Consider the following 12,298-nt stretch of genomic DNA (forward strand, 5'->3'; position numbering starts at 1 on the left):
ATAAATAAGACGCTGATGGAGACAATAATAATGATGATGATGATGATGATGATGATGATGATGATGATGATGATGATGATGATGATGATGATGATGATGGCAATGACGATGAAGATGATGACTACAACAATGATAATAGTGACTATGATGATGATGGGAATTAATATCATTCTTCTTCTTCTTCTTCTTCTTATTATTATGATTATTATTATTATTATTACTATTATTATTATTTTATTATTATCATCATTACTACCAGTATTATTAGCACCATTATTACTACTATTTTAATTACTTTTTCCACTATTACAAGAGCTGTAACCTCACAATAATTGCCTATTTGGACAATAAAGATCATCATCATCATCATCATCATCACCATCATCATCATCACCACCATCATCATCATCATCACCACCATCATCATCATCATCATCATCACCATCACCATCATCATCATCATCATCATCATCATCATCATCATCATCATCATCATCATCATCACTCATCATCATCATCATCACCATCATCATCACCATCATCATCATCATCCATCACCATCATCATCATCACCATCATCATCATCATCATCATCATCATCATCATCATCATCATCATCATCATCATCATCATCATCACCACCATCATCATCATATCATCATATCATTATCATCAAGAATTACTTACAGCCGAAGCCGTTGCCGACACAAGAAGCCACATTCCCATCAGCGTTCTCTCCATAACTCCAAAATTCTGTCTGACTGTAACATCGCAGAAATGTAAAAGAGAAATAGAGAAATGCCTGTGTCAAACAAACTACGACAGTTTAGGATTACAATAATACATAGCTGCCAACTTTTCAAAATGCAAAAACGTATTATTATACGCGGTGCGGCGCGGACGCCCAATTCATGTCTTAAAATGGCATATTTATTAATGTACTAGAATGGTCAGAACTGTAATACTAAGAGAAGCTTACCTTTATCATCATACTGGGTAGGCATAAGTGATGGGGAGCTGGTGACAGAAGCAGATTACTGAGGCTTGGGCTTAACAGCCTCCTTTGTGGCGAAAATTTTCTCCCAAGATAATTTTTATCAGATTTTCTTCTTTTTTTTTTTTTTTTTTTTTTTTTCTGGATTTTTTTTTCTTTTTCTGGATTGGCCAAATCGTACTAAGTACGATTTTATAGTACTGGTTGGCAGCTAAGTCAAAAAACAGGATGTCCAGCAGATTATCAGACTTAAAAATCCTATCTCCCTCCCCCCAAAAAATCCTACCTAGCATTTTAAAAGCCAAAGCACGGCCCCTTCCCTTCCGTGTCTTTCACCGAAAATATTTAGCAATTCTATCACCGACATTGAAGAGCTCACGAGGTAGTTAGTTAACTCTCCTTTATTCGGATTCTGTATTTTCCAGTATTTTCATAGGTAGGAAGGCTAAGGTCGACTTGATTCTAGCAATCGGCGTATACGTTGCAAACGCGTTTCGCATTTCCGCTCGTAATCGCACGATCACTTTAAAAATCCGACCTCCAGTGCAATTATCCGACTTTTTCCTACCAATCCGACCTTAAGGTAAAAAATCCGACTTTATCCGACTTATCCGACCTCGCTGGACACCCTGAATAAAGCATTTTACGGCTATGTGCTCTTGTGGTATGACACTCGCCTCTGGAGTGGACGGTCCTGGGTTTCAGTCCCGGCCCGTGCAGCTTTGTGGTCTAGTGGTATGACACTCGTCTTTGGAGTGGACGGTCCTGGGTTTAAGTCCCAGCCTGTGCAGCTTTGTGGTCTAGTGGTATGACACGCGCCTTTGGAGTGGACGGGCCTGGGTTTCAGTCCCAGCCCGTGCAGCTTTGTGCTCTAGTGGTATGACACTCGCCTTTGGAGTGGACGGTCCTGGGTTTCAGTCCCAGCCCGTGCAGCTTTGTGGTCTAGTGGTATGACACTCGCTTTTGGATCGAAAGGTCCTGGGTTTCAGTCCCGGCCCGTGCAGCTTTGTGGTCTAGTGGTATGACACTATCTTTGGAGTGGACGGTCCTGGGTTTCAGTCCCGGCCCGTGCAGCTTTGTGGTCTAGTGGTATGACACTCGCCTTTGGAGTGGACGGTCCTGGGTTTCAGTCCCAGCCCGTGCAGCTTTGTGGTCTAGTGGTATGACACTCGCCTTTGGAGTGGACAGTCCTGGGTTTCAGTCCCAGCCCGTGCAGCTTTGTGGTCTAGTGGTATGACACTCGCTTTGGGGTGGACGGTCCTGGGTTTCAGTCCCAGCCTGTGCAGCTTTGTGGTCTAGTGGTATGACACTCGCTTTTTGAGTGGACGGTCCTGGGTTTCAGTCCCAGCCCGTGCAGCTTTGTGGTCTAGTGGTATGACACTCGCTTTTGGATCGAAAGGTCCTGGGATTGAGTCTCGCTCGGCGCATAATGAGTCCTTGAAAAAGGTCTTTACTTACATGTTCTCACCGCAGTCAGGTGTAAAATGAATACTTGGCCGTTAACAGCGTTGTCTTTGTCGGAAAAAAAAATATTGTAATATCGCGTAACAGACCTCAGTACGGCTATGTGGTCTAGTGGTATGACACTCGCTTTCGGATCGGAAGGTCCTGGGTTCGAGCCTCGCGATCGGTGCATAGTTGAGTCCTTGGAAAAGGCTCTTTACTCACATTCTCTCACCGTACTCAGGTGTAAAATGAGTACCTGGCCGTTAACAGCGTTGTCTTTGTCCGGAAAAATTGTAATATCGCCTTACAGGCGCCATGTCCCGTCCTACATGTTAAATGTTGCTGTTGACCAGGGACCCCTTGTAAAGCGCTTTGAGCACATTTAGTGGATATTGCGCTATATAAAAGCTCAATTATATTTTTAATTTATTATCATTTCAAAACCGTAAATTTAAATTTATGTATCATCCGACATGTTATGCTGTTGGGTAGGGATCCTTTGGAAAATGCTTTGAGCACATTTAGTGTATATTGCGCTGAATAAAAGATCCAAGTTTGGGGGAGGGGGGGGGGGTTATATACTTGTCAATAACGAACTTGACAATGTTTCATTTTGTATACCTATGTAATATTAATTAAAATTTCAGAAAGATCATAGAGATCTAATATATGTCTAATCTATTTATTATTATTAATCAGCAGCAGCACCATCATCATCACAAACATTATCACCACCACCACCATCATCATCACAAACATTATCACCACCACCACCATCATCATCACAACCATTATCACCACCATCATCATCACAACCATTATCACCACCACCATCATCATCATCATCATCATCATCATCACCACCACCATTATCACAATCACCACCACTAGCACCACCACCACCACCACAACTACCATCACCACCACCACCACTACCACCACAACGATCACCACCACCACCACCACCACCACTACCATCACCACCACCACCACCACACCCACCACCACCACCACCACCACCACACCAACCACCACCACCACCACCACCACCACCACCACTAACACCACCACCACCACAACCATCACCACCACCACCACACCCACCACAACCACCACCACCACTACCACCACCACAACCACCATCACCACCACCACCACAACCACCACCACCACCATCATCCTATCACATACCGTATACAACCAGCAGACCAATGGCCATCAGAATAATCATCACAAACTTGAGCTTATCAAACGAATTGAAGAACAGCTCGATGTAGTAGAAGCCAGCCTGTGGAATAGAGAGAGAGAGAGAGAGATTAGTGAAAGCCTCCTGAACAACGGGCTTTAGCACAATATCTATCCACTAAACGTGCTCAAAGCGCTTTACAAAGGATTTTCACTGCACTTGCAACACATGTAGGTCAGTTCAGCGCCAGTAAAAAGGAAAAAGGTGGGAAGGTATTGTTTTAAAAATATTTGTTTAATAAGATTATATATCTACTACTACTACTACTACTACTATTACTACTACTACTACTATTACTACTACTACTATACTATAACTACTATACTACTACTACTATTACTACTACTACTACTACACTACTACTACTATACTACTACTACTACTACTACTACTACTACTACTACTATACTACTTACTACTACTACTACTACTACTACTACTACTACTACTACACAACTACTACTACTACTACTACTACTACTACTACTACTACTACTACTACTACTACTACTACTACTACTACTACTACTACTACTACTACTACTACTTTTGAGACTTACCCTGGTGGTCATGATGATCCCAATGCCCTGGGAAACCACCATGGTGAAGAAGGTCAGGAGGAGATGGACAGCAATCTTACTACACGCCTGCTTGTCTATCCATCCCTTCAACGCGTCCATCATGTTGTCCACTATCGTTAGAATGCCGACACACTGAAACATCAATCAATATGTGTGTATGTATATATATATATATATATATATATATATATATATATATTTATATATATATAATTATATATATATATATATATATATATTATATATATATATATTTATATACACACATATACATATATATGGTTCCCCGCATAGATATATATATATATATATATATATATATATATATATTATATATATATATATATATATATATATATACATACATACATACATACATATATATATATGCTGGGGACCAGCAGTATTTAACTGAGAACATCATCATCATCATCACTGCCACCACGACCACCATCATCATCATCATCATCATCATCATCATCGCTGCAACCACCACCATCATCATCATCATCATCGCTGCCACCACCATCATCACCATTATCGTCATCATAATCATCAACGCTGCCAACATCATAATCATCATCATCATCATCATAATCATTATTATTATTATTATTATTATTATTATTATTATTATTATTATTATTATTATTATTATTATTATTATTATTATTATTATTATCATTATCATTATTATTATTATCATCATCATCATCATCATCATCATCATCATCATCATCATCATCATCATCATTATTATTATTATTCTATCCATTCTCTCCTTACCACAAACATGAGACAGAAAAGAAACGCTGACAGGAAGAAGACAAAACTGAATGGCTGAGGGATCTCCAGAGCTGTGAAGGCTTGGGGCATCAAGACCATCATCCGGTGAAAAGGTTCATTCGACAGAACCTGATCTGTAAAAAAATGACCTCTATAAAAATTGACTGAAACTGAAACTGTTGAAACTCTTGGTATCGGAAAAATCCAAAGAATAGAAATGAATAGTAAGTAAACAGCAAGCTCACTTGAGCAAAACAATGGCAGAAAACTAATTTGCGTGGGAATAAATTAGGCTACTTACCATTGTTTCTTATAATGAGGTACCCAATCAGTGAAGAAACGGTCAATCCCAGTTTGTTTACAACGCGAGGCAATCGAGATGTGCTAGCTTGTAGCAATCAGAGAACTTTCGATTTGAAGGTGTCTACATAACGCATTTCCGGCGTTCGCATTTTACTTTTTCATACTTTTATGTTCCACCAGGTAAATGTGTTCAATTTTGGCTTAGACGAAACAGTGAAATTTATCGCTTGGCGCCTCAGTTAAAATTGGCTACCATTGGGATCACGACAGGTTTGTAAAGTGAAAAAATAATTTCACGAAGGCTGTGTGAAAATACACTAGGATATGTTCAGACATGGCAATTCTAAAAAGTGACGCAGTGGAACATTCCTAATTACTTTACGGTCATTTGACTACGATTCATGAATTCTTTCTTTCTTCATTTCTTTCTTTCCTTTTAAATATTTGAATTTGACGAAATGACTGATTTCAGTTAATTAACTGAGAATTTACAAGCCTACAAAAATATAAAAAAATAAAAATAAAAGACTATAGGATTCAATAGTCTGATGTCACGTTTGCCCAGCAACCAGCAGCTTGATTCTAAACAAAGAAAATGGGTACTTTTTTATTCTTCATGCTGGCTAGAAGTTTTTCTCATGTCATGTGATCAGAATGAATAAAAGTCAAAACGTGATTAGATTAATAATGCTATTCTCCTCTGGATACACTTTTATGCTCGTCGGAGAAGTATTTCATAAAGGACATCCACCATTGTTCTGATAGATTAGAACCAGTTACTAAGTTACGAGGGAAGTGACGTCACGACTGTTGAATCCTATTGTTACAGTGAATGATATAATCAGTCGGATGGTGAAAAGGTTTGAAGTGAGGTATCACCAAGTTCAGTTAGAAGATCAATTTTATCAAAAATGAGTCCTTGTCATAAAGTATTAAATCAACCCTTTTCGTACATCTTCGGGAAATATCAAAGCTTAATTTCACTTCTAAATATTTTTCACAGCCAGTCAAGTTTTAACACGTAACATGTAGAACGAGACATGACGCCTGTTAGGCAATGATAATACAATCTTTTCAAACAGAGATGATGCTGTTAATGGCCAGGTACTCATTTTACACCCGAGTACGGTGAGAGAAAGTGAGTAAAGAGCCTTTTCCAAGGACTCAACTGTGTGCCGATCGAGTGAGCGAGGCTCTAACCCAGGACCTTCTGATCTGAAAGCGAATGTCGTACCACAAGACCACATAGCCGCACTTACCACGTAATGTTTTGTAACCTCCCCTCTTTTTAGCGAGGTTCCCGAGGTAGGGGGCCATTGTGAAGTTAGGTGCCTGGCTGACCAAAATGAAGACCACCACTAGCATTACCCATGACCTGGAAAAATAAACAAAGTTTGGGTTTTTTAAAGATAAAGATCTCAACAAGTGTGGATGGAAAGTGCCAGACAAAGGAAGTAAGAAAAATAGAAGAAAAAAAAACAACCCAAAAAATCAGTCACCCTCGACTGGGGATTGAACCTAAGACCTTCTGATTACTGACACTTGTTCAGATCTTTATCTTATACTGGTGCCTGCTCCTTAATTTCTTTAATTTGTGTTTTTTTTATATACTTTTCAAAAGTAATAAGCAAAAATAAATATAACGGCTTCAAAAATAAATAAATAAATAAATAAATAAATAAATAAATAAATAAATAAATAAATAAATAAAATACCAAACATGGAACGCTTCAGTTTCAAAACCCTTCTTCAGCCAACAATTAAAAAAAAAACAATGAAAAAAAAAACAAAAAAAAACTGTCATTGATCTGGTTATTTAAGCGATATATTTATGTTTTCACCATTATTACTATAGTGGGTACGACTTAATTGGAAACTATTTGAAATTTGCAATGAAAGATTTGGCATACATCACCATAGCAATGAAATTGAATCAAAATGCTTTTTAAAAATAATCTGCACCAATTTATTGTGCGACTATGTAGTCTAGTGGTATGACACTGGCTTTCGGATCAGAAGGTCCTGGGATCGAGCCACACTCGCCCGGCGCACAGTTGAGTCCTTGGAAAAGGCTCTTTACTCACATTCTCTCATCGTACTCAGATGTAAAATGAGTAACTGGCACTCTAACAGCATTGTCTTTGTCCAAATAAATTTGTAATATCGCCTAACAGGCGTCATGTCCCGTCCTACATAATAAGTGTTGCTGTTGGTCTGGGACCCTTTGTAAAGTGCTTTGAGCATGTGTAGTGGATATTGCACTATATAAAAGCTCAAGTTTTTCTTTAATTCAGTCCATCAGTTTTTATGATATATTTCATTCTTTTAATGACAAAATTTTCATGAATTGACTCTCAGTCACTGAAGCAGGTAGCAAATACATATTTACTTCACTAATTTGGGGTTTTATTGTTTTGTTCTGTTTTGTTTTTAAAGCGTTTTACAGCGCTTGCAGCACAATTAGGTCCTTTCAGCGCCGTTAAAAAGGAAGAAAATGGGATAATAAAAAAAATCTCTATATATACAATGAAAAGCAACAAGAGAAAAGTAAGACAAAGGAGAATTGGTTCAAATAGGAACAGATGTAGATTCCAAGAGCATTATATCATTATTGTGCATAGCTCGAGATCACCAAAAAGTCTCATCTAGACACAGGCACAGGATCTCAAAAAAAAAGAAAAAACACACTCAAATGCTTACATTTTTCATTCAAAACAAAAAATATAACAATACATAACAGAAAGATGATTTACAAGGAAAAAAATATCATCTCCCAAAACTTTAACTATACACTTATTATTATTAATTATTGAGCTTTTTTATATTATAGCACAATATCCACTAACCGTGCTCAAAGTGCTTTACAAGGGGTCCCTGGTCAACAGCAACACTTAACATTAAGGGCGGGACATGATTAGGCGATATTACAACTTTTGGACAGAGACAACACTGTTAATGGCCAGTTACTCATTTTTACACCTGAGTACGGTGAGAGAATGTGAGTAAAGAGCCTTTTCCAAGGACTCAACTGTGCGCGGGCGAGTGAGGTTCGATCCCAGGACCTTCTGATCCGAAAGCGAGTGTCATACAACGCTGTTAATGGCCAGGTACTCATTTTACACCTAAGTTGGTGAGAGAACGTGAGTAAAGAGTTTATTTCAAGTACTCAATTATGCGCTGAGCAAGCGAGGCTCGAACCCTGGACCTTCCAATCCGAAAGCGAGTGTCATACCACAAGACAACATAGCCGCACTTGACTGTTTTTTTGTTTTGTTTTTTTTTTGTTTGTTATTTTATGATGACTACTATGTTACTAGTGTGCATCTTGTGTGAGTGTGTCTATGTCAATATTGTATTGTTATAAATGTGTAACCAAATGACAAATTGCCACTTTTTTTGGGACAATAAAGATTTATTATTATTATTATTTCCCTCTCAGCCCAAGTCTCCAACAAAGGAAAGGACAAAACCGAGTTCAGTCCACTCTGGATAATCGCAACACCTTGGGGTCAGCGAAAATGTTGTGATTAACCGAAGTTGCAATTAACCAAAGTTGAGTTTCCAGTCCACTATCCCAACATTTTACAACTATATGGTAAACTTAAACCAGTTGTTGTTAACACTGTTCCTAGTCCACCACAGACTGAGCAACATGATTGAAATTTTAAAAACCATATGGCAGCCCTGTGTAGATTCTGTCAAGCAAAAGCAGCTTTGATGCAAGACGACATCTTATTCATATTGGATTAAATTTTACTCTTTTGTTCTCAACATTTGTAAGAATCAAAGAGATTAGCCGTGATGATAGACAATAAGCTCTCACCAAAATTGTTGGTCACAATGCTCAGTTGTCAATCCAAAACAAAGGATATCACTCAGTCTCTCTTTAAAACGGTCTTTGTCTACCTATTGTAATAACTATTCCCAGCCCCCCCCCCCCCCCCTCCTCCACTGGCCACAGATGACATCACAAGCCCATACTGCAAAGTCTGGCCCTATAATCGAGTGGTGACACACTAATGTAGAAATAAATCCTGCTCACTCTCGATTTTTCAACCTGTCACGATTTCTTCCATGATGAAATTTAATCATGATATTTTGTTTGATTGATTTAGTGAATTTACCACTTTTTGAGGCGAAAATTTGTTACAATTAACCGGAGTTTGTGCAATTTCATCCATGATGAAATTTAAACATGATATATTGTTTGATTTCTTGAATTTACCACTTTTTAAAAAACCGAAGTTTGTTGCAATTAACCAGTGACTTTTATATAGAATGAATTCTGTTTCTTGGGAAAAGTTGCGATTAACCGAAAGTTGCGATTAACCGAAAGTTGCGATTATCCGGATTGGACTGTAATCTCATTCCAAGACAATGACAAAACGCAAGTTGGAAAACAGATATAGGGGTATAGAAGACACAGAAAGTGACCTCCCTGCCCACGATGGGAGGTCAGGAACCCCACCCAGATTTACTTAACTCTTTGAGCGCTAAGGTTATATTTGCATTTCCGTCACAAAATGGCTGACACCCGATTGAGGCAGCATGGGAATGACAAGCTAAGACAAAGCGACATTCGAATTCAGCGCAAAATCACAATTAAAATCCCCCCCCCCCCCCCACCTTACGGCTAATTGAATGTTCTGATGAAAGAAATGATACCATTGGTTCAATCGACAGTACATTTGTAGAAAGATGGATTGGATTACATTATTATTTTTGCCTTTCAAGACCGGCCGCACTGTGAGGCCATTGGCCAGTAGAACAGATTCTGCTCTGGCCTCACAGTGCGGCCAATGGCACTGAAAGAGTTAATTCGGTGACTATATCACTCACAAGTTTCGGATCTTCCTGCTACGGCCACATAACTTTCCCATGGTGCAACAGATGGCCGTCCACATAGGAAAGGTGCGTAATAAACCCTTGAAGCCATTAATCCATATCTATGAGAAAGACAAAACAAGCATAATGGTTATCTCATTGACGGTGTGTCAGACCAATATGTCTTCTTAACTCCTTCCTTACCACCCATAGGAAAATCGTCACATTCACGACGATGCAGCCAATATTTTTGACATTCTAATTTCTATTGTACATCAAATTATTTGAACAAAAATGTTTGCTATAGTTAAAGCAGAGCTGCCAACCCCATCTGATGAGAATGTGTACAATGGGACCTGAAAATGGAGGGAATTTCATAAAAATGGGTACAATTCTGAAATCGATGGAAACTAACCATTGTGAAAGTGAGAGGAAGGTATAATTACATAAAGTCACACCGCATAAGCTCAATTGCAGCAACAATGATGTTCCCAAGACTATAATCCAATCCTTTCAGAATTCTACCTCCCAGTATGAAGATCATAATTGGTCAAAAAATATATGAATATCCACTTGGTCACCAAGGTTTCTCAATAGGCTAGTAATAATATGAATAATAATAATAATAATAATAATAATAATAATAATAATAATAATAATAATAATAATAATAATAATAATAATAATAATAATAATAATAATAATAATAATAATAATAATAATAAAGAAAACTGAAGTGACTCCATACACTGAAAATGGGTACAATCTTGGGGGAGATGCGTACAAGCGTTGAAAATGCGTACAATTCCGCATTTTTGGGGGTAGGTTGGCAGCTCTGGTTAAAGTATATTAACACTGTATTGAAGAGCTCGTTTAGCAAAGAAAAAATAAAAATAAAAATAAAAATGTATAGCAAGAACTAACAGCTTTTGTGTTTGAGTGAAATAAATCTATTTTTGTACAGGTTGGGTGTGAAGTTTTGGGGACAATCCGGAAAATGGCCGGTAAGGAGAGAGTTAAATAAATCTTAAATAGTCCTTCAGAGCTATTAGAATAAGCCAACAGGAGGGGAACTTATTGAAGATTCCTGTAAAAGTCTCCCAGGTCTACAGGATCAGCCAAGAAAATACTGGGTAGCTGCAAATAGACTACGGTCAAAACATACAAGAACAGCTGCCAACATGCGCAGATGGGGGCTCCAAGAATCACCAACATGCCCAAAGTACAACCAAGCACCAAAAGATGCAAACCACCTCGTACTAGATTGTCCAGAGACAAAACTTGAAGGGGGATTTGAAACCATCAACAAATGTGATGAGGACTTCTGAACCTGGATTGATACCTTGAAAATACTAACGAAAGAGTGAAAATGGAAAGGCTTCGTAGGGGAACAAAACAGACAATGGACGTTTTGGGTACAAACCCTTCGTCAGCACAACAGTGTACTCAAGTACAGACGATACAAGTTATTTTTCATTATATTTGATTTGTTTTCCACGTTTATTTGTGTATTGTTGTGCTGACGAAGGGTTTGTACCCGAAACGTCCATTGTCTGTTTTGTTCCCATACGAAGCCTTTCCATTTTCACTCTTTCGTTAGTATTTTACGATCACCGGCTTCAGGCAGCCCTTACCGTTTTCTACCTTGCACATAGAAGTGTAGCCGAACGATACTAGACACTACTAGAGCTATTAGGCCCATGGAGCCGGAGTTTATCCCGGTGTCTATAGCGTGAAACGGACAATAGCAATTGCTTGATATCCTTTGGATAGGATGCTAGTCTATCACAAAGTACTTTCCACCAAATCTAACAAACTCAGCTACCCATTCACTGCTGGGTGGACAAGGGGGGGTCAGAAATTAATCTCGACAGCACTAGGGGGATCGATCTCGGTCTCTTTGCATGTGAAGCGAGTGCTCTACCAACTGAGCTATCAGGTCCCCAGACAAATACGTCCCACAGGCAAATCTTAATACTTACAGACGGTTGTTTCGTTTTAACCAGACTATAAAACTTCAAGGTAACACATAGTTTCGTGTGTTGGTCCGTTATACTTCCAGATGGCAATGCTGTGAGCTTCTTAGCCAAGCGCATACTATCTATATGACCCATCCTT

The 12,298-nt window shown here is 38.6% G+C and overlaps 1 protein-coding gene across 1 annotated transcript in view; it reads right to left on the reverse strand.

Annotated features, from left to right (window-relative positions):
* LOC144960514 (sodium- and chloride-dependent taurine transporter-like) overlaps nt 1–12,298 on the reverse strand; it is a 94,883-nt gene that overhangs the window by 2,271 nt on the left and 80,314 nt on the right. The window contains exons 8-13 of the mRNA XM_078893692.1: nt 10,196–10,302; nt 6,616–6,731; nt 5,054–5,187; nt 4,247–4,399; nt 3,632–3,728; nt 688–761 (exon numbers count right to left, since the gene is read on the reverse strand). Of these exons, the coding sequence (XP_078749818.1) occupies nt 688–761; nt 3,632–3,728; nt 4,247–4,399; nt 5,054–5,187; nt 6,616–6,731; nt 10,196–10,302 (681 nt within the window). The remainder of the gene's footprint in view (nt 1–687; nt 762–3,631; nt 3,729–4,246; nt 4,400–5,053; nt 5,188–6,615; nt 6,732–10,195; nt 10,303–12,298) is intronic.

Source organism: Berghia stephanieae, chromosome 15 (assembly GCF_034508935.2).
Source record: "Berghia stephanieae isolate SIO BIC M18660-M18661 chromosome 15, UCSD_Bste_1.3, whole genome shotgun sequence".
NCBI lineage: Eukaryota > Metazoa > Mollusca > Gastropoda > Nudibranchia > Aeolidiidae > Berghia > Berghia stephanieae.